At 48.4% G+C, this 22988-nt stretch overlaps 1 protein-coding gene across 1 annotated transcript in view; it reads left to right on the top strand.

The window, feature by feature from the left end:
- Positions 1–22988, top strand: part of fkbp6 (FKBP prolyl isomerase 6) — a 138158-nt gene that overhangs the window by 96012 nt on the left and 19158 nt on the right. The window contains exons 6-9 of the mRNA XM_087977061.1: positions 6818–6937; positions 11997–12194; positions 16819–16928; positions 19523–19608. Of these exons, the coding sequence (XP_087833187.1) occupies positions 6818–6937; positions 11997–12194; positions 16819–16928; positions 19523–19607 (513 nt within the window). The 3' untranslated portion in view covers position 19608. The remainder of the gene's footprint in view (positions 1–6817; positions 6938–11996; positions 12195–16818; positions 16929–19522; positions 19609–22988) is intronic.

The raw sequence follows: 22988 nt of genomic DNA, 5'->3' as shown, positions 1-22988 counted from the left end.
GAGGGTGCGGGGGGTGTTTTGGGTGTGTTTTGGGGGAGGGTGCGGGGGGGTGTTTTGGGTGTGTTTTGGGGGAGGGTGCGGGGCGGTGTTTTGGGTGTGTTTTGGGGGAGGGTGCGGGGCGGTGTTTTGGGGGAGGGTGCGGGGCGGTGTTTTGGGGGAGGGTGCGGGGCGGTGTTTTGGGGGAGGGTGCTGGGGGGTGTTTTGGGGGAGGGTGCGGGGGGGGGGTTTTGGGGGAGGGTGCGGGGGGGGGGTTTTGGGGGAGGGTGCGGGGGGGTGTTTTGGGGGAGGGTGCGGGGGGGTGTTTTGGGGGAGGGTGCGGGGGGGGTGTTTTGGGGGAGGGTGCGGGGGGGTGTTTTGGGGGAGGGTGCGGGGGGGTGTTTTGGGGGAGGGTGCGGGGGGGTGTTTTGGGGGAGGGTGCGGGGGGGTGTTTTGGGGGAGGGTGCGGGGGGGTGTTTTGGGGGAGGGTGCCGGGGGGTGTTTTGGGGGAGGGTGCCGGGGGGTGTTTTGGGGGAGGGTGCGGGGGGGTGTTTTGGGTGTGTTTTGGGGGAGGGTGCGGGGGGGTGTTTTGGGGGAGGGTGCGGGGGGGTGTTTTGGGGGAGGGTGCGGGGGGGTGTTTTGGGGGAGGGTGCGGGGGGGTGTTTTGGGGGAGGGTGCGGGGGGGTGTTTTGGGGGAGGGTGCGGGGGGGTGTTTTGGGTGTGTTTTGGGGGAGGGTGCGGGGGGGTGTTTTGGGTGTGTTTTGGGGGAGGGTGCGGGGGGGTGTTTTGGGTGTGTTTTGGGGGAGGGTGCGGGGGGTGTTTTGGGTGTGTTTTGGGGGAGGGTGCGGGGGTGTGTTTTGGGGGAGGGTGCGGGGGTGTGTTTTGGGGGAGGGTGCGGGGGTGTGTTTTGGGGGAGGGTGCGAGGGGGTGTTTTGGGGGAAGGTGCGGGGGGGTGTTTTGGGGGAGGGTGCGGGGGGGTGTTTTGGGTGTGTTTTGGGGGAGGGTGCGGGGGGGTGTTTTGGGGGAGGGTGCGGGGGGGTGTTTTGGGGGAGGGTGCGGGGGGGTGTTTTGGGGGAGGGTGCGGGGGGGTGTTTTGGGGGAGGGTGCGGGGGGGTGTTTTGGGGGAGGGTGCGGGGGGGTGTTTTGGGGGAGGGTGCGGGGGGGTGTTTTGGGGGTGTTTTGGGGGAGGGTGCGGGGGGGGTGTTTTGGGTGTGTTTTGGGGGAGGGTGCGGGGGGGTGTTTTGGGGGAGGGTGCGGGGGGGTGTTTTGGGGGAGGGTGCGGGGGGGTGTTTTGGGTGTGTTTTGGGGGAGGGTGCGGGGGGGTGTTTTGGGTGTGTTTTGGGGGAGGGTGCGGGGGGGTGTTTTGGGTGTGTTTTGGGGGAGGGTGCGGGGGGGTGTTTTGGGTGTGTTTTTGGGGAGGTTGCGGGGGGGTGTTTTGGGTGTGTTTTGGGGGAGGGTGCGGGGGGGTGTTTTGGGTGTGTTTTGGGGGAGGGTGCGGGGGGGTGTTTTGGGTGTGTTTTGGGGGAGGGTGCGGGGGGGTGTTTTGGGTGTGTTTTGGGGGAGGGTGCGGGGGGGTGTTTTGGGTGTGTTTTGGGGGAGGGTGCGGGGGGGTGTTTTGGGTGTGTTTTGGGGGAGGGTGCGGGGGGGTGTTTTGGGTGTGTTTTGGGGGAGGGTGCGGGGGGGTGTTTTGGGTGTGTTTTGGGGGAGGGTGCGGGGGGGTGTTTTGGGTGTGTTTTGGGGGAGGGTGCGGGGGGGTGTTTTGGGTGTGTTTTGGGGGAAGGTGCGGGGGGGTGTTTTGGGTGTGTTTTGGGGGAGGGTGTGGGGGGGTGTTTTGTGTGGGTGGGTGTGTGTTTTGGGGGGGTGTGTGTGGGTGTGTTTTGCAGGTGTGTGTGGGGTGTGTTTTGAGGGAGGGTGTGGGTGTGTGTTTTGAGTGTGTTTTGCGGGTGTGTGGCTGGGAGTGTGTTTTGGGGGTGTGGGTGGGAGTGTGTGGGGGTGTGTTTTGGAGGTGTGGGTGGGAGTGTGTGGGGGTGTGTTTTGGAGGTGTGGGTGGGAGTGTGTGGGGGTGTGTTTTGGAGGTGTGTGGGGTTTATGTGTGAGGGGGTTATGTGTGGGGGTGTGAGTGGGTTATGTGTGAGGGTGTGTTTTGAGTGTGTTGTGTGGGTGGGTGTGTGTTGTGTGGATGGGTGTGTGTTTTGGGGGTGTGTGGGTAGGTGTGTATTTTGGGGGGGTGTGGGTGGGTGTGTTTTGCAGGTGTGTTTTGGGCATGTGTGGGTGGGGGTGTGTTTTGGGGGGGTGTGTTTTGGGGGGGTGTGTGTGGGGTGTGTTTTAGGGGTGTGTGGGTGGGGGATGTTTTGCGGTTGTGGGTGGGTGTGTGTTTCGGGGGGTGTGGGTGGGGGTGGGTTTTGGGGGTATGGGGTGTGTGGGTGGGTGGGTGTTTTTGGGGTGTGTGGGTGGGTGTGTGTTTTTGGGGTGTGTGGGTGGGTGTGTGTTTTTGGGGTGTGTGGGTGGGTGTGTGTTTTTGGGGTGTGGTTGGGTGGGTGTTTTTGGGGTGTGCGGGTGGGTGTGTGTTTTTGGGGTGTGTGGGTGGGTGTGTGTTTTGCGGGTGTGCGGGTGGGTGTAGGTGGGTGGGTGTTTTTGGGGTGTGCGGGTGGGTGTGTGGGTGGTTGTGTGTTTTGCGGGTGTGGGTGGGTGTGTGTTTTGGGTGTGTGTGGGTGGGTGTGTGTTTTGGGGGTGTGTGGGGGTGTGTTTTCGGTGGGTGTGGGTGGGTATGGTTGTGTGTTTGGGTGGAGGTGGGGTGTGTGTTTGGGTGTGTTTGTGTGTGTGTTTGGGTGTGTTTGTGTGTGTGTTTAGGTGTGGGTGTGTGGGTGTGTGTATTTGGGGGTGTGGGTGTGTGTATTTGGGGGTGTGGGTGTGTGTATTTGGGGGTGTGGGTGTGTGTATTTGGGGGTGTGGGTGTGTGTATTTGGGGGTGTGGGGGTGTGTGTTTGGGTGGTTGTTTGGGTGGGTGTTTGGGTGGTTTGGGTGGGTGTGTGTGTTTGGGTGGTTGTGTGCGTGTTTGCGTGTTTGGATGGGGGTGTGTGTGTGTTGGGTATGTGTGTTTGCGTGTTTGGGTGGGGGTGTGTGTGTGTGTGTTTGGGTGTATGTGTTTGCGTGTTTGGGTGGGTGTGTGTGTTTGGGTGGTTGTGTGCGTGTTTGGGTGTGTGTGTGTGTGGGGTGTGTGTGTTTGCGTGTTTGGGTGGGGGTGTGTGTGTGTTTGCGTGTTTGGGTGGGGGTGTGTGTGTGTTTGGGTGTATGTGTTTGCGTGTTTGGATGGGGGTGTGTGTGTGTGTTTGGGTGTATGTGTTTGCGTGTTTGGGTGGGGGTGTGTGTGTGTTTGGGTGTATGTGTTTGCGTGTTTGGATGGGGGTGTGTGTGTGTGTGTTTGGGTGTATGTGTTTGCGTGTTTGGGTGGGGGTGTGTGTGTGTTTGGGTGTATGTGTTTGCGTGTTTGGATGGGGGTGTGTGTGTGTTTGGGTGGGTGTGTGTGTGTGTGTTGGGTGTGTGTTTGCGTGTTTGGGTGTGTGTGTTGGGTGTGTGTGTTTGCGTGTTTGGGTGTGTGTGTGTGTTGGGTGTGTGTGTTTGCGTGTTTGGATGGGGGTGTGTGTGTGTTTGGGTGTGTGTTTGGGTGTGTGTTTGGGTGTGTGTGTTGGGTGTGTGTGTTGGGTGGGTGTGTGTGTGTTGGGTGTGTGTGTTTGCGTGTTTGGGTGGGTGTGTGTGTTTGGGTGGTTGTGTGCGTGTTTGGGTGTGTGTGTGTGTTTGCGTGTTTGGGTGGGGGTGTGTGTGTGTGTTTGGGTGTATGTGTTTGCGTGTTTGGGTGGTTGTGTGTGTGTTTGGGTGGTTGTGTGCGTGTTTGGGTGGGTGTGTGTGTTTGCGTGTTTGGATGGGGGTGTGTGTGTGTTGGGTATGTGTGTTTGCGTGTTTGGGTGGGGGTGTGTGTGTGTGTGTTTGGGTGTATGTGTTTGCGTGTTTGGGTGGGTGTGTGTGTTTGGGTGGTTGTGTGCGTGTTTGGGTGTGTGTGTGTGTGTTGGGTGTGTGTGTTTACGTGTTTGGGTGGGGGTGTGTGTGTGTGTTTGGGTGTATGTGTTTGCGTGTTTGGGTGGGGGTGTGTGTGTGTTTGGGTGTATGTGTTTGCGTGTTTGGATGGGGGTGTGTGTGTGTTTGGGTGTATGTGTTTGCGTGTTTGGGTGGGGGTGTGTGTGTGTTTGGGTGTATGTGTTTGCGTGTTTGGGTGGGGGTGTGTGTGTGTTTGGGTGTATGTGTTTGCGTGTTTGGATGGGGGTGTGTGTGTGTTTGGGTGGGTGTGTGTGTGTGTTGGGTGTGTGTTTGCGTGTTTGGGTGTGTGTGTTGGGTGTGTGTGTTTGCGTGTTTGGGTGTGTGTGTGTTTGGGTGTATGTGTTTGCGTGTTTGGATGGGGGTGTGTGTGTGTTTGGGTGGGTGTGTGTGTGTTGGGTGTGTGTTTGCGTGTTTGGGTGTGTGTGTTGGGTGTGCGTGTTTGGGTGTGTGTGTGTGTGTTGGGTGTGTGTGTTTGCGTGTTTGGATGGGGGTGTGTGTGTGTTTGGGTTTGTGTTTGGGTTTGTGTTTGGGTTTGTGTTTGGGGGTGTGTTTGGGTGTGTGTTTGGGTGTGTGTTTGGGTGTGTGTTTGGGTGTGTGTTTGGGTGTGTGTTTGGGTGTGTGTTTGGGTGTGTGTTTGGGTGTGTGTTTGGGTGTGTGTTTGGGTGTGTGTTTGGGTGTGTGTTTGGGTGTGTGTTTGGGTGTGTGTTTGGGTGTGTGTGTTGGGTGTGTGTGTTTGCGTGTTTGGGTGGGTGTGTGTGTGTGTTTGGGTGTATGTGTTTGCGTGTTTGGGTGGGTGTATGTGTGTTGGGTGTGTGTGTTTGCGTGTTTGGGTGGGTGTGTGTTTCTGGGTGTGTTTGGGTGTGTGTGTGGTCTGGGCAGTGCATTGTAAAGGCTGAGCCTATAACATTGTCGTGTTCTGAATAAGTATCTGTGCACTGTCAGTTTCTATACTGAAATATGGATTTCAGAACTGGTGGCTGTGAATTTCTGAGGTTCTTTGAGGAGATTCCTGTATGATGTGTTATTAATGAGTTATGCATTAATGATGTTAGAAAATGACTTACAATTTAAGTACTATTCGCACCATTAGAACGTAGAAAAGTACAGCACATGATGTTGTGCCGAGGGTTAATCCTAATGTGAAATAAAATAACTTAACCTACGCACCCTTCAATACACTGCTATCCATGTGCATGTCCAGCATTCGCTTAAATGTCCCCAGTGACACTGCTTCCACCACCACCATCACCACCACTGCTGGCAACGCACTCCATGCGCTCACAACTCTCATCAGTAGATAAATCAGAACATCTCCAGTTAGGCCAGGGAGTTCCTCTGTAGCCTTCAGCCAGTCACTCAGATGAAGCAATAAATATTTTCATGCAACCTGTTCAGAGGTGTTATTGCGAATCTCTTGGGACCTGAAGCCGGGCCTCCTGTCTCAGAGGAAGGGACACTACCATAGCGTCATAAGACAGGGAAATACCAAAGAGCTGTGATGGCAGATTTGAGGTTCTGTGGTAAAGGGCTTTTGGGTGTGAGAGCAGATGGAAGTAATTTGTGTTCATTAGTCAGGCAACACTGGCTCATGGTATCATTTAATTTGACAGATTTTGTGTGTGTATATGTATTGGACTGAAGCATTTTAACACTCTTTAATCTGATTTAAAACACTGGGCTTGGTTCAGATAGCAAACTGACCTAACCTACACATCCCTGAACACTATGGGCAATATAGCATGGCCAATTGACCTAACCTGCACATCTTTGGATTGTGGGAGGAAACTGGAGCACTTGGAGGAAATCCACGTAGACACGGGGAGGATGTGCAAACTCCACACAGTTAGTCGCCTGAGGCTGGCATTGAACGCGGGTCCAAAGGCCTAGTCCTGTCAACCCGTCTGGCCAGTATGAAGAGATATGAAGCTAGATTTTTAAAAAAAACACAAGTTAGCAGAGCGTGCCCGACGTGTGGAAAACACAGCACTTTGTCGACAGGTCTCTGCCATTTCCTGTCATGGGCGTGCTCATTGTAGACCGACCACTCTTGCAAAATTCAATCTGACACCGGCAGACAGAAAGCCATAAGCGAGGAAGGCAGCGAGCGTTAGGAGAAGGGCAAAAAAATGGACAGAGACCTGGAGTCTTGCTGGACCAGATTTCTAAAGACTGAGAGGAGCAGATAGACAGTGGAAAACAAGGGCCAGATACATTCACTGTACTGTAGGTCAAGCAGCTCCATCCCTGCCCGTGGAGAGTTATCCCTTTCACCTGCACTCTGTGTAACTTCAGGCTATCTCCAGAAAGCTACCTTGTCTCTGATACTGAAGTCTCCAGCTCTACAGTGTTGTGTACAAGCCTGCCACTGTCTCAGTTTATCAGTGTGTACACAACTGTGCTGAGGAGAACCCTCTATAAATATAAACCTTCTAGAAATATATGAAATTACAAATAAATTAATATTTATTTATCAATATATGGTCTGAGCAGCTCTCCCATGGATACATAGCTCTCTCTGGCTCTGTCTCGCTCTCACACCACTAAGGAAATATAAAGTAGAAAACATATGGGATTCTGAAGACGTGACTCATTGTTTCAGGATTCAGTGTGAAGACACATCAGGGTGCAATTCTCCCGTCTATCTCAAATAAAAAAGGTGTTTGTTTCAAAGTGAGTGGGGCTAAGGCGTTGTAAAGGGCGGGGGAGCTGCTGGTTCCTGGTTTGATGGGATTATGTTTTTTTTCTGTAGGAAGAGCAGATTATTTACCCGGTGGAGAAACTTCTGAAAGTGGCCAGTACGGAGCGAGAGTTTGGGAATTATTTCTTCCAACAGCAACGGTATGAGGATGCGAAGGACCAGTACAAGAAGGTACTGAATGGGCAGGGCTGGGAGAGACCAATTGAACAAAACATTTGTAATTCCATTGCTGCTGACTACTCAGTGGGTGACCTTGGGAATCCAGTTTACTGGGATGGGTCAGTATATATCTGTGGGGGTTTGGGAAGCTTGCTGATGGAATCCTTCCTATGAGTTCCCGTATTTAAAGCAGGAAGGTGGGAGGGTGTATGTGTCTCTCAGTACCAGCCGATAGCCTGGCTCTTTCGCGGTGTTCCGGTATTTGCAGGAATGAGTGGTGTAATGCCCTTGGAGAGGCTATTCCTAGTATTTCCCTGCTGAGGTGGTATCCTGGTATTGACTGGGGCTTGTGGAAATCACCCTGTGCTCCTGCCCATTTCAACTGAGCTCATCCAAAGCTCTGCACATTATCCTGACTTGCACCAAATTCACTTTGCCCATTTATGAGTTCCCTGCTCACTGGTTTACTGTGGCTCTGGGCCGAATGATGTCTTGATCTTTAAAGCTGTTCTTCTAGTTTTGAATGCTTCTTTGGCTTTAGTTTTCTTGATCTCTATAATCTTGTAAGGGCAGCCTGTGTTTGAAAAGACACAAAATGGCCGACAATGGTTAACCAATGAAACAGCCTGCTCCGGCATTAAGATACAAAATGGCCGACAAGGTGTCAGTAGAATTAAACAGCCTGCTCTGTCATTATGTCTGAAACATAATGGTACCTTTGAACACGGCTACTCCAAGGTGAACAGGAGGCCCTACAAGCAACCATCCGAAACAGTTGATCAAAGGATATCTGAGGATAGTCACCAGCTCATTCAAATATGACAAGTGATCGATTCTAGCTTCATTAATGAAAGGATGTTGTTCCATTAGGTGAACAGCTGCAATTGGAACAAAGGGTGTAAATCTCAGCTCGTTAATCTGTCAACCTAACTCTGAAGTAGCTGTGAAAACAACAGCTAAAGTTATTTTTTATTAATTAGTTGTTTCTTTGAAGTTATTCATAATATTAAGAAATAGGGTCTACTTAAAGATTCTTCAGATAATCAAAGATTTCATCATGAGTATAGATACACATATAACCAATGTATAATAGAAGCATTCTGAGAAAAGCATTTAAACCTAGATGTGAAAGTTAATTACTCCCAGGAAATGCTTTCTTTATCTCTAAAAAGATGCTTGGTAGACCTAAACAAAATGAGTTGTTCGCAACGTGTTAGTTACAAAGTGCAAGCCGTAGAAGCAGCTGTTTAACTTTACAGATATTAATATTACAAATCTCATAGTTATAAGCAACTTCTTTGTCTTTTTTTATATATATAACTGGGACAGTGGAAAATATAACAGGGATGGCTGCATTTGGGTAGAGAGAACATAGGGAATGCAATGAATAACAGGATTCAAGCAATCCTCAGAGATAAGCAAGTCCCAAAGGAGTATAACCAGTAACTTTGGAATGCGAATTAATAGGATCTCAAGGCCTGGAGATTACAATTGAAAAGGGTGGCACTGGAAAAGCACAGCAGGTCAGGCAGCATCCGTGGGGCAGGAAAGTCAACGTTTCAGGTGTAAGCCCTTCATCAGGAGTGAAGGGCCTATGTTGGAAAGTTCGACTCCCCTGCTCCTAGGATGCTGACTCTGACTCTCCAGCATCTGCAGTCCTCACTTTCTCCGGGCGATTACAATGTCTGTTAAACACCATGGGGCTGTCCATAGCAACGGCCATCATTGATTAGGTGTTCCACAAGATTGAGTGTACGGACTAAGAGGGAAGGACATAGTGACCATGTTGTAAGTGATTATTGTAACACAAAATGTATAAAAATGCAGTATTTCACTAAAAGCCGGAGTGTGTCACTAATCTCACTTTTGACCTGAGCTGTAGATTGAGGGAATGATTGGGTTCTCGTGTCGAGGCCAGATTCTGGTAAAGTCTTTCGCCCTCTCCCCTACATTAACCAGTTGTTGCTTGAATAAAGGTCTTGCACTTGCCTGAATCCTGCCTGTCTCCTGAATCTTTGTCCCTGGTCAGGGGTGGGAGCATTATATTCCTACAAACCTCCTCCAGCCCTACAAGACAATGAACAGATCATCTCTTTGATGGGCCAAATGGCCTACCTTCACTCCTGTGTCTAATGGTCTTTTGCCTCTTTCTCACCTCCTGTACAGGGCTCTATCTATCACATCCCCTAACCACTGGTGACTGTGCCTTCAGTGTCCTAGACCCTGAGCTCTGTTTGCAGTTTCTTCATTCCGCGTTCTCTGTTCAGTTGCTCGCAAAATTCATCTCAGTGGCCACCTGCTCTAATGGCTGTCTGGCTCAGGGTCACAATTTATTTGATTCTGCTGCTATGAAATGCCGTGGGGGCCTTATACTATTGTTAAAGGTACTATATAAATGCAAGTTGTTGCAAGCCTATCAAACAGGTTTTTATAGGCCGGAGGATTAGCCATTCCGGAATAATCCAAGTTTGAGCTTTCTGTCTCCAGCTGATGGCAGGGTTAGTGCTGGCTCTGTGCAGGGCAATCCCAATCAATCTTCCACAACTTTACTCCAACCCTGACAGTGTTATATCAACAGCCAATCTATAGTTAATCCTTTTGTCCTTTGATTCTGTTGAGTGTATCTTCCTGACCAATATCTAGATAAACCTATCCATTTTTGAATTGAGCAGCTCAGGACCTGTCTGTCTTTAAAGTACTCAAATAATCATCAATGGAAGCCACTGCCTCCATTTTTTGGACCAGCTTGAACCACAGGAATTGAACCGAAGCAGCAGGCTGCCTTAAAGGCCACCCTCTGGTTCTCTTATCCAACCCCTCACCCTGCTTCTCAAACATGGTTTTCTTTTGCATCGTCAGTTTTAATTGCTCCACCATTTATAGCCATACATTCAGCCGTCCAAGCCTTGTTTAAGATTAGATTAGATTCTTTGCAGTGTGGAAACAGGCCCTTCACCCCAACAAGTCCACACCGACCCTCCGAAGAGCAACCCACCCAGACCCATTCCCCTACACTTTGTGGGCGGCACGGTGGCACAGTGGTTAGCACTGCTGCCTCACCGCGTCAGAGACCCGGGTTCAATTCCCGCCTCAGGCGACTGACTGTGTGGAGTTTGCACGTTCTCCCCGTGTCTGCGTGGGTTTCCTCCGGGTGCTCTGGTTTCCTCCCACAGTCCAAAGATGTGCAGGGTCAGGTGAATTGGCCATACTAAATTGCCCGTAGTGTTAGGTTATGGGTAAATGTATGGGTGGGTTTCACTTCGGCGGGTCGGTGTGGACTTGTTGGGCCGAAGGGCCTGTTTCCACACTCTAATCTAATCTAATCTAAACACTACGGGCAATTTAGCATGGGCTAAATTGACCTGCACATCTTTGGACTGTGGGAGGAAACTGGAGCACCCGGAGGAAACCAACGCAGACACTAGGAGAATGTGCAAACTCCACACAGACAGTTGCCCGAAGCAGGAATTGAACCCGGGTCTCTGGCGCTGTGAGGCAGCAGTGCTAACCACTGAGCCACTGTGCTGCCCATAATCTTAAGGAAGGTCTCCCTCCTCTTCAACTGTGAAGAGTTTTCAACGGGGCCAAACCTTCAGTTGTTCAGCGTCCCATGGCTTTGTCTCACATCTGACTTGATACCACTCCTGGGAAATATTTGGAATGTTTTGTAGAGCTGAAGGTATTCGGTACATACAAGTTTGTGTTAAGGATGTTATGACCAGTGAGGGTCCCCAGTGCTATACAGATCCTGTCATGGGCTCGCGGGTGAAGAGAAATGGGCTCACTCCCGTCCTTTGTTCACCCACTTCCTCGGTGGCTTGCAGCTAGTTCAGTTTTGCACGGATCTCTTCCCTTATGGATACCTCACTGTCAGACCAAATGAACTTATGTTTGAAAATGAGCCCACTTTACCAGGCATTCTTAGTTAACAAAAGCACATTGATCACACATTAGAAGTGAGAGGTGAGTCCACAAAACAAAGGTGAAGGTTAATCAGATATCTGAAGAGTAGATGATGGGATGTTGGGGCGGTTTGGTTGGCTGATACTAATAACACTCATGTTGGCAAGCAAGCAGTTAAATTCAAGATGTAGGTCAGTCGAAATTCTTCTATCCTATTTCTTTTTAATGGTGGCTTGGAGTATCTTCTACCTTTTTGACCTGCAGTGCAGGGGTGTTTAATGGCTGCCCTCAATCCCTCACTTTCATTGTGTATTAGTCCACAAATACACACAGCAACGGCTGTTGTTGCAGTTACAGCCTTGCAGTTGAAAGGGATAACACATTTCATTTGTCATGTGTCTCCAGCCTGGAATATAACTCAGAATAGACGTTTTTCTGCTGAGAGGAGTTACAGAGGAACCTCAATTATCCAGAATTCGATTAACCAAACGAAATACTCCCTGCCCGTGTCCTTCGGATAATCGAGGTTCCTCTGTAATTAGTTTGCCTTACACCTCTGCTGCTTTTGAGGTCGGTCAGTCTGTCTGTCTGTCTGTCTGTCTTGTACTCGCGCCCTCTCCCTCGTGCGCCCGCTCTGCCTCTGTCTCTCACACGCACTCTCTCTCTGTAGCTTCCTTTACCTGCCCCAAGGTACAATGTTCCAGGGGTTCTCGCAGGATTTCTTTCAGCACTTGCACTGTAAGCCACACTTGCCTTGCAATCTTTATTTAACGGAAAAACATGTTCGTATATGATTCAGGGTTCTGATCTGTCGTCATGACAATGTAGGCCATGCTGTGTACCTTTGGGAGATGACCATGCCCACTATTGCATGGCCAAGCCCTGAGAGGGTTCCATAATTTCACCCAGATCTCTGATCCCTCTCTCCTGATGAGACTCGTCAGCGAGAGTGGGACGGTGGAATAAAATCTCTCCAACCTTCATTTGGAGCATCCCTTTCTCTCTTCTAAACAAATTATTGATCTCGTTATCTTCTTCAAGGGTCCTCTCTCTCTCTAGTGTTGTATCTGTCGGGAAGTAGAGGTAGTTTGATATTCTGTTTTTAAACAGTGGTGTCCCATTTCCCTGGCCCTGACACATTATCCTCACGCTCGCTGTTTCTCCTTAGGCTCTCTCGGTGTTTGCACATTGTCACGAAACTGGTGAGGAGCCAACTCAGGCAATTCACTCCTCCAAACTATTGCTGTACCTGAACCTGTCTCTGGCCAGTCTGAAGTTGAATGCGCCCAGGCGGGCTCTGGTTTATGGGGAGAGAGCTCTCAGCATCGACAGCAACAACCGCAAAGCTCTGTTCAGGTGTGGCCAGGTGAGTGGACAGAAAACGTTTAGGACCATATGGTTCCGTATGAAGAAGTTACTAGTTTGTTTTAACTGATGTGAATTCTACATGAGAGTTCTTCAGGCTGTGGAGCAGAACCATTTCTGGTATAAGAACAGGAAATATGAGACATCTTCCTCTCATCAAGGACTCATTCTTGACACTTAGATCAACACAAAGCACAGCAGTGCCTGAACATCCTTTTTGGATAAGGCCCTGGGATTGGACATGTCCAGTAACCCATCTTGGGAGTTTTCGAGATCATCCACAAATATGCCTTCCATTTTTAAGCTTGCATGGAAAACTTGGATAGCTTTTTGTCTTGGACTGCAGATGTTTTGATTTGATTGATTATTGTCACGTGCTGAGGTGCAGTGAAAAGTATTGTTTTGTGCGCTATCCTAACAAATCATACTTCATGTAAATCAGGGTAATAGAATGTGGAATATAGTGTTGAGAAAGATCAACTTTAATATGAGAGGTTTGTTCAAAAGGCTGATAACGGGGAACAAGCTGTTCTTGAATCTGTTGGTAAGTGTTTTGAAATGTTTATGCCTTCTGCCTGATGGGACTTAGTGGCAGAGAGGGTAAACAAGGTGGGAGGGGTCTTTGATTATATTAGCTGCTTTCCCAAGCTTCAAGGTTTTTTTTTAGTGTCTCAAGTGATTCACAACCTGGACCACTTTAAACATCCTTAGAAAAGCTGCAGGGAATGCTGGGAATGATATCTTGGCATAGTTTTGCTTGGGCTCTGGCACCCCACTGTCTCAGGAAATGACTGCAGTGCTCAGTGTATTTGGGACCAGGCAGCTCCCAGCTTCAGTTCCCTGCTGCTCTGCCCTCCTGAACCATAACCAAATTCCCAAGGGGAAAAAATCCACTAAAGGTCCTGCTCCTGATTCTATACACAGGAAATTCTGGCAATGGCATGATTCAATTCAATTGATAGACAGTAGGTGCAGGAGTGGGCCATTCTGCCCTTCGAGCCAGCACCACCATTCATTATGATCATGCTGATCATCCTCAATCAGTATCCTGTCCCTGCCTTATCCCCATAACCCTTGATTCCACTATCCTTAAGAGCTCTATCCAACTCTTTCTTGAAAGTATCCAGAGACTTGGCCTCCATAGCCTTTTGGGGCAGAGCATTCCACACACCCACCCTCTCTGGGTGAAGAAATTTCTCCTCAACTCTGTTCTAAGTGGCCTACCCCTTAGTTTTAAACTGTGTCCTCTGGTTCGGGCTCACCCATCAGCGGAAACATGTTTCCTGCCTCCAGAGTGTCCAATCCTTTAGTAATCTTATGTCTCAATCAGATCCCCTCTCAGTCTTCTAAACTCAAGGGTATACAAGCCCAGTCGCTCCAATCTTTCAACACAAGGTAGTCCCGCCATTCCGGGAATTGACCTCTTGAACCTACACTGCATTCCCTCAATAGCCAGAATGTCTTTCCTTGAATTTGGAGACCAGAACTGCACACAATACTCCAGGGTGTGGTCTCACCAGGGCCCTGTACAGCTGCAGAAGAACCTCTTTGCTTCTATTCTCAATCCCTCTTGTTATGAAGGCCAGCATGCTATTAGCCTTCTTCACTACCAGCTGTACCTGCATGCTTGCCTTCATTGACTGGTGTACAAGAACACCCAGATCTCTCTGTACTGCCCCTTTACCTAACTTGACTCCATTTAGGTAGTAATCTGCTTCCTGTTCTTGCCACCAAAGTGGATAACCATACATTTATCCACATTAAACTGCATCTGCCATGCACCTGACCACTCACCTAACCTGTCCAGGTCACCCTGTAATCTCCTAACATCCTCCTCACATTTCACCTGCCACCCAGCTTTGTATCATCAGCAAATTTGCTAATATTATTATTAATACCATCATCTATATCATTAATGTATATTGTAAAAAGCTGCGGTCCCAGCACTGATCCCTGCGGTACCCCACTGGTCACCGCCTGCCATTCCGAAAGGGAGCCGTTTATCACTACTCTTTGTTTCCTGTCAGCCAACCAATTTTCAATCCAAGTCAGTATTTTGCCCCCAATATCATGCACCCTAATTTTGCTCACTAACCTCCTATGTGGGACTTTATCAAAGGCTTTCTGAAAGTCCAGGTACACTACATCCACTGGATCTCCCTTGTCCATCTTCAGAGTTACATCATCAAAAAATTCCAGAAGATTAGTCAAGCATGATTTCCCCTTCATAAATCCATGCTGACTCTGTCCTATCCTATTACTGCTATCCAGATGTGTCGTAATTTCATGCTTTATAATTGAATCTAGCATCTTTCCCACCACTGAGGTCAGACTAACTGGTCTATAATTTCCTTGCTTTCTCTCTCGCTCCTTTCTTAAAAAGTGGTACAACATTAGCCACCCTCCAATCTGCAGGATCTGATCCTGAATCTATCGAACTCTGGAAAATAATCACCAACGCATCCACAATTTCTAGAGCCACCTCCTTCAGTACCCTGGGATGTAGACCATCAGGCCTGGGGACTTATCAACCTTCAGACCTAACAGTCTCCTCAACACCAATTCCTGGCAAATATAAATTCCTTTCAGTTCAGGTCCTTCAGCCACTGTTACCTCAGGGAGATTGTCTTCCCCAGTGAACACAGATCTGAAGTACCAATTCAATTCTTCTGCCATTTCTTTGTTCCCCGTAATATATTCCCCTGTTTCTGTCTTCAAGGGCCCAATTTTAGTCTTAACCATTATTTTCCCTTTCACATACCTAAAAAAGCTTTTACTATCCTCCTTTATATTTTTGGCCAGTTTACCTTCATACCTCATTTTTTCTCTGTGTATTTCCTTCTTAGTAATCCTCTGTTCTTTAAAAGCTTCCCAGTCCTCCGTTTTCCCACTTATCTTTGCTATGTTATACTTTTTCTCTTATGACTTTATATGTTTCTTAACTTCTCTCGCCAGCCACGGCCACCCCTGCCTCTTCTTAGGATCTTTCTTCCTTTTTGGAATGAACTGATACTGCATCTTCTGCATTATACCCAGAAATATCTGCCATTGTTCCTCCACTGTCATCCCTGCTAAGGTATTGCGCCATTGAACTTTGGCCAGCTCCTCCCTCATAGCTCCATAGTTCCCCTTATTCAACTGATCGATTGATTTCGAATGACTGACCCAGGTCAGAGCGGAGGACAATCCCCAGTCAAGGAGACCTTTGGAAACAATAGGTCCAAACTCATCTGCTTGTCTCCAAACCAACCTAACTAGGCTGGCATAAAGTGTGGTTATATTATAGATCAGCAACAAACATCATCTTCAGGGGAGTAGGGAGAGTATAGAGAGAGAGTTTCTTCCCAGTTCAGGAGTGAGGTTATCTTGTACACATATTGTTTCCCATGTGGCTTCTCTTGGTGTGCTGGAGGAACTTACAGACCCATTCTCTGATCTGGGTGAGCGAGTGTGAATTTAGTTTTATACCTCACTTGGGTAACACGCTGTAAATTGAGCTGCACTATTCCCAGGGTCATCACAAAGATCAAAGATTTATAAAGTATGTAAAGTTCCCCACTTCATCTGACTTTCAGACCCGGGTTAATAGAAACCATGGACCAGGTTTCTGTCCTGATTTAATAAATAGTAATTCTTAAAGTAATTAGACTCTAGCTGTTGGTAAACAATCATAAAACTGTTGGCACAGAGCATGACAAATGAAAACTCAATTCTCCTTATAAATTCCCCCTTACCCACAGATAGACAGACAATAAGTAGGTATAGACAAAGGGGAAAAGATTGGAAAGGTGGTCCTTTTGGTCTTTGTACTCAGGTTCTGTCGTTGAGATGATTTTTCTGACTCTTTGGCATGTTGTTTCCGTTGTCTTTCTCCGGTCACTTCCACTTGTTAGTAAGAGACTAAAGGTGGCTGCGTCTTTTATAACAAGTCTCTGATTTATCGGTTAAAAGTTACAGCTTGCAACAACTGTTACAGGGCTCTCATGGTACAGTGATATGTCCTTCCTTCTGAGCCAGGAATCCTGGGGTCAAGTCCCACCTGTTCCAGAGGTGGATAATGACATCTTCGAACAGGTTTATTTGAAAATGTCTGTAGAAACTGCTGCAGGAAAGATAAGATAGTTTTTTTTCGGGTTTATAGTGAGTTTTGACTGCAGAGAACAGAGAGAGACTGTCGCCTAGCTGAAGCAGGAGCTGAATACTTTGCTCTCTGTAACTAGTTCCCAACTCCAAGCTGTTCAGTTACCAAAGAACCAATCATACTGTTGTTGGCAGATAGAAAAAGCCAGTGCCACTGATAACTGGTCACTAGTCCGTAGACAAATCGATACTCGTTACAGCAGAAGCTGTCTATGTACGCTCTGTTGGCTCCCAGTCATCTACAACTCAAGCTTCACATATTGCATGCCTAAACAGTTAGTTACACATTGCCTGGAGTGGATGTCAGGTTAGCTGCTTTCTAAGCTGCAGCCATCCTTTCAAACACTGGCTTTAAAGCAGCCTCTTGTTTTTTTTTTTATTTCAGTCCCCTGTTGTTTAAAAACCCCACAAAATGAAAAAAGACATGGTACAGTAGTCCTCCTTGTGGTTAACCAAGTTTTCCTTATGGTGCCACCCTACACCAGGCCTGCATACTGCTGCTGGAGTATGACAAAGCCAAGGACTTCCTACTGAGGGCACAGAAACTGGAGCCGTTCAATCCTGACGTGAACAGTGCTCTGGTGAAGCTGGACAGGTGAGTGGAGTCTAACCTTCCCAGAGTTAAAACCTCTGGGCTCTGTAGGTGGTAACACCTGATGCCCATGCTCAGCTCCTGGCTGTTTTAATGGGACAAAAGAATCAGTGTGTTTGAAGTGAAGGGGTGTGGGAAATGATGAGTTTCTGACTGTGTGCATACTGAGCGAGAGGCTTCGCTCTCGGGGAATGTGTATCGGATCATTTTCAGCACTGACATTTCCAATCTCATTAGTGGGACCCAATCACAGGATGGTACCATTATTATTCACTGTTTTTTCCACTGAAGAAGGTTATTACATAGAGATCTTGATCAATTGGGTCAATGGGCTGAGAAGTGGCAAATGGTGTTTAATTTGGATAAATGCGATGTATTCCATTTTGGTAAATGTAAGGACAGGACTTATACAGCTAAAGTAGGGCTTTGGGTAGTGTTGTACAAACAGAGAGACCTAGGGGTTCAGGTAGATCCTGTTTGAGGTTTGCACCACATGTAGACAGGATGGTTAAGGAGTCACTTAGCAGACATGCCATCATTGCTCAGACCTTTGAGTATAGGAGTTGGGATGTCATGTTGAGGTTGTACAGGATGTTGGTGAGGCCCCTTCTCCAGTATTGGGTGCAGTCTGGTCGCCCATCTACAGGAAGGATATTATTAAATTGGAGAGGGTTTACCAGGAGGTTGGTGGGCCTGGAGGGTTTACCAGGAGGTTGGTGGGCCTGGAGGGTTTACCAGGAGGTTGGTGGGCCTGGAGGGTTTACCAGGAGGTTGGTGGGCCTGGAGGGTTTACCAGGAGGTTGGTGGGCCTGGAGGGTTTACCAGGAGGTTGGTGGGCCTGGAGGGTTTACCAGAAGGTTGGTGGGCCTGGAGGGTTTACCAGGAGGTTGGTGGGCCTGGAGGGTTTACCAGGAGGTTGGTGGGCCTGGAGGGTTTACCAGAAGGTTGGTGGGCCTGGAGGGTTTACCAGAAGGTTGGTGGGCCTGGAGGGTTTACCAGGAGGTTGGTGGGCCTGGAGGGTTTACCAGGAGGTTGGTGGGCCTGGAGGTTTACCAGGAGGTTGGTGGGCCTGGAGGGTTTACCAGGAGGTTGGTGGGCCTGGAGGGTTTACCAGGAGGTTGGTGGGCCTGGAGGGTTTACCAGGAGGTTGGTGGGCCTGGAGGGTTTACCAGGAGGTTAGTGGGCCTGGATGGTTTGAGATATGAGGAGAGGGTGGGACTTTTCACTGGAGTGTAGGAGGCCAAGAGGTGACTTTATTGAAGTTAATAAAACCATGAGGGGTATACGTAAGGTGATTGGCAGGTGTCTTTTTCCCTAGGGTGGGGGATTTCAAGACAAGGGGGCTTATCTTTGAAGTGAGAGAAGAAAAATTTTAAAAAGACGCCAAGAGGCATTTTTTTTTTTTAACAGTGTGGTTTGTGTATGGAATGAATTTCCAGAGGAGTTGATGGATGCAGGTTCAGTTACTATGGTTAAAAAGTGTTTACATCAGTAAATGAATAAGAAATGTTTAAAGGGATATGGGCCAAGCGCAGGCAGGGGAGACTGGTTTACTTTCGGATTATGGTCGATATCGACTGGTTAGACCAAAGGGTCTGTTTCTGTACTGTATGACTCAATAACTCATTTAGTTCCATTTCTTGTCCCTAGAGCTTTAACATGGCAATGGGGTCTCCTCTCGGTTAGTCTCTTGAGGTGCAGGGGGAGTGGTGGGGGAGATGAGAGTTAGAATGGGATTGAACACTTGCTGGGGCTGGGGAACAATCAGAGTCTCCAGTAAAACACATGGATTACCACACGTCTGTTTAGATGCTGAGATGTTTATGTTACCAATTTGATGCAGAAATAGAAGGGAATGCCAGAACACTAACGATCTGGGAGTGAGGAACTACTTTTGCTGAAACTCTTTGGGAGTTGGTGACCTTAAACTTTGGAAGTTGATGAGCTGGAGGAAGCAGCACTTTGTAAGCTGTTAAGACCTTGCAGATTGCTAATGAGTCAGCACTGTTGAGGGGATGCTGGTGATGGTAAATCAGAGAACTGTTGCAATTTACCCTTGCATTCCCATGCTTCGGCACTAGGTGGGGCTAGTAGACTGTGACATCAGGGGTGGTAGTGCACAGTGCTGAAGGTATACATTGTGAACAGATTTGGAGGTGCCGGTGTTGGACTGGGGTGTACAAAGTTAAAAATCACACAACACCAGGTTATAGTCCAACAGGTTTAATTGGAAGCACACTAGCTTTCGGAGCCATGAAGGAGCGTCGCGTTGTGTGATTTTTAACTTTGTGAACAGAGTTAGTGTCAGGGTATCAAAACTTGATATGGATGTAGATACTGTTCTGTGATTGTTACAGTCTGTTCTGAATCTTTTACTACTACAACCAAAGCAGAGATTTGGAAAATGCAAGTGTTATATTTGTCCACTCAGACTGTCAGGTAAGGTCAGGGTGACGTTGGTTTCCTTTACAATTCCAGGCCTGTACCCGCATTATTTTCATGTTCTGGTAAAACATCAGCCAAACGGGAAGTGCGATGTTTCTGTAAATTGCAGTGCTGAAGAATCTGCCCACGTGTTTGCTTTCCCTCCTGTCTAGATGCTACCGAGAGTGGAGCTTGAAGGAGAAGGAGATGTGTACCAGGATGTTTGCTGCCTGGGAACCTGCAGCAGTGAAAGATTAAAGTGAGTCATCTCCGATTTGCATGGGAGTTGGAGCTTAAAGCAGGCACTGTGCTGCTTCAGGAATTAGTGACGGCTTCTTTAAACTGCCTCTGAATGGGAAGTGGTTTTGTTGCCACTGTTCTCCCTGTGAAGGTTCTGAGTGTTGCAATTTTACAGGCAGCAGTAACCCTTCATGGGTGACCTCTGGGTTATGGGATGGAAGTGGGCTGACACTTGACCTGTCGTCAGTATCAAGGGCCTGAGAGGAGCAGGTGGGAATAATCTCCATCTCCAAAACTCCTGCTGACTGGGGAATTTCCTGCACTCTGGGCCACATCGGAACTAATCAATGCACTTAGTTAATAACTTAACAGACATTATATTATACAATTGCAAAATGCACTTTGATCTCGTCATTTCTATTTTGGATATTGGGGGTTGGTATTTAGATTGGATATTAGGTCTTTTTTTCTTCATCAGGGTCTTTTCTTTGTTGTTCTTTTGTCTTTTAATCCCCAGAACATTAGACGCAGTGAGAGAAAAAGAGCAAGAAAGAGAGAAGGAGAGAGAGAGATAGAGAGATGTATTAAGTTTGCAGGCTCTGGATGACTCTGGCTGCCTTTCCTCGACAGGTTTATAACAAACTCTCACTGAGCAAGTCTGAGGGCACCCTCTGGCCGAGGGAGCCTGAGGGCACGCTCGCGCTGAACAAGTTAAATGAATAGATTTCATCAGTTTCTGTAAAAGATGGAGGATGCTGCTGGGGCCATGGTGACAGAGGAGAAACTCTGTCACCGGAAAAGTGCAGAATTAGTAAGGAAGGAAGTTTAGATAGACTCTTGGTACTTAAAGTTGACCAGGACCAGATGGGATGTTTCCAAGGATTTTGATGGAAGTGAGGCTGGAATTTGCAAGGATACTGGCTAATCATCTTTCAGTCTTCCCTGGACTCAAGAAGTGCTAGACGATTGTAAAATTGCAATCGTTACGATCTTGCTCAAGAGGGCTGCAAGAATCCCAGCAATTACAGATCTGTCAATTTGACGTCAGTTGTGGGGAAGCTTCTAGAAGCAATTATTCAGGATAGACTTAGTAGTCACGTGGGAAAAGGTGGGTTGATTAGGAAGATTCAGCATGTATTTCTAAAGGGAAGTTGTATTTAATTAACCTGCTGGAATATCTTCAAGGGTTTGATGAGGGTAACACTGTTGATGTGGTGTACTTGGATTTCCAGAAGGTGTTTGATACAGTACCACACAACAAGCTGTGATAAAGTTATAGACCACTATATAAAAGAGACAATAGAAACATAAATTGACAGAGTGATAGGTAAGAGTGTAATGGCCAATGGATTTTTCTTTTGCTTTGGGAAAGGTTTGTTATGGAGTTTTCCCAGCAGTCAGTAGTGGGAATCTTGCTTTCCCTGGCATATATGAATGGCCAGGAACTCAGCATGCAGGGGACAGTGTCAAAGCGTACAGGTGGCACGGAGCTTGGAAGAATTGTAAACAGTGAGGAAGGAAATGTGGAACTCCAAAAGGGCATTGACACATTGGTGGAGTGGGTGGGTAAGTGGCAGCTGAGATTCAGTACAGAGAAGTATGTGGTGATGCACTCTGGGAAGAAGAATACTGGAAGGTAGTACCGGTTGGAATCCATTGTCCATGTGTCCAAAAACTCAGAAAAAGCCATAAACCAAAGGTCTTTTTGGAAAGGAACCTGAAAGGAGTGACAGACAGCCCGAGTTCTCGTTGTCTGGGGAAGTGAACATTTTGTTTGGCACAGGTGGTCTGTTGCAGAAAGGTATAGTACCAGGGAGTTGAAAAGTGTGGAGCTGGAAAAGCTCAATAGGCCAGGCAGCATCCGAGGAGCAGGAGAGTCGACGTTTTGGGCATAAGCCCTTTGCCAGGAATGTGGAGGGACAAGGGGGCTGGGAGATAAATAGGAGGGGGTGGGGGAGGTAGCTGCAAAGGTAGAAGGTGCTAGGCCGGAGTGGAGGTTGGAGCTGATTGGTGGGAAGGAAGATGGACAGTTCAAGAGGGTGGGGCCAAGTTGGAGGGTTGGATCGGAATGAGGTGGTGGAGGGGAGATGAGTAAACTGGTGAAGCTGACGTTGATGCCATGTGGTTGGAGGGTCCCACACCTCCCCCCTCACCTCCATCCAAGGCCCCAAAGGATCCTTCCACATCCAGCAGTGATTTTCCAGAAAATCCAAACATCTCATCTACTGTGTCAGTTGCCCTCGATGTGGTCTCCTGTACATTGGGGAGACAGGATGCTAACTTGTGGAATTTTTCAGGGAACAGTGTGGAGTTTGCACGTTCTCCCCGTGTCTGCGTGGGTTTCCTCCGGGTGCTCCGGTTTCCTCCCACAGTCCAAAAGATGTGCAGGGTCAGGTGAATTGGCCATGCTAAATTGCCCGTAGTGTTAGGTAGGGGTAAATGTAGGGGTATGGGTGGGTTTCGCTTCGGCGGGTCGGTGTGGACTTGTTGGGCCGAAGGGCCTGTTTCTACACTAATGTAATGTAATCTAATCTAATCTAATCTAATCTCTGGGAGAAATGCATCAATCAACCCCACCGCCTGGCGGCTGACTTCAGTTCCCCTTGCCGCTGCATTAAAGACAGGCACGTCCTGGGCTTCCTCCATCGCCATATCCTAGCCACCCAATGACTGGAGGAGGAACGCCTCATCTTGTGCAGTGGGACCCTCCAGCCATACAGCATCAACATAAACTTCACCAGTTTCGTCATCTCCTCACCCCCCGCTAACCCCCCCCCCATACCCATCTCGTCCCCCTGTCCCACCTATTCCACTCCTTCGATGCTGACTGACCTGCTGTGCTTATCCAGTGCCACACTTTTCAACTCTGACTCTCCAGCATCTGCAGTCATCACTTTCTTACAGTACTGATGGGTACAGGACTGTATCGGTGCTACTGAGATACAGTACCGGTGGGTACGGGACTGTATCAGTGTTACTGAGGTACGGTACCGGTGGCTACAGGATGATCCCTGTGTTACTGAGGTACAGTACCGGTGGCTACAGGATGATCCCTGTGTTACTGAGGTACAGTACCGGTGGCTACAGGATGATCCCTGTGTTACTGAGGTACGGTACCGGTGGGTACAGGACTGTCCCAGTGTTACTGAGGTACAGCACCAGTAGGTACAGGGCTGTCTCTGTGTTACTGAGGCACAGTACCAGTGGGTACAGGGCTGTCTCTGTGTTACTGAGGTACGATACCGGTGGTTACAGGACTCTCTATGTTACTGAGGTACAGTACCGGTGGGTATGGTGCTGTCTCTGTATTACTGAGGTACAGTACCGGTGGGTACGGTGTTATCTCTGTGTTACTGAGGTACACTACCGGTGGGTACAGGACTATCCCTGTGTTACTGA

Source organism: Chiloscyllium plagiosum, unplaced genomic scaffold (assembly GCF_037043375.1).
Source record: "Chiloscyllium plagiosum isolate Xiang-an unplaced genomic scaffold, Cpla_swu_hap1 HiC_scaffold_31, whole genome shotgun sequence".
NCBI classification, from domain to species: domain Eukaryota; kingdom Metazoa; phylum Chordata; class Chondrichthyes; order Orectolobiformes; family Hemiscylliidae; genus Chiloscyllium; species Chiloscyllium plagiosum.
This window is presented reverse-complemented; position numbering and strand designations above follow the sequence as displayed.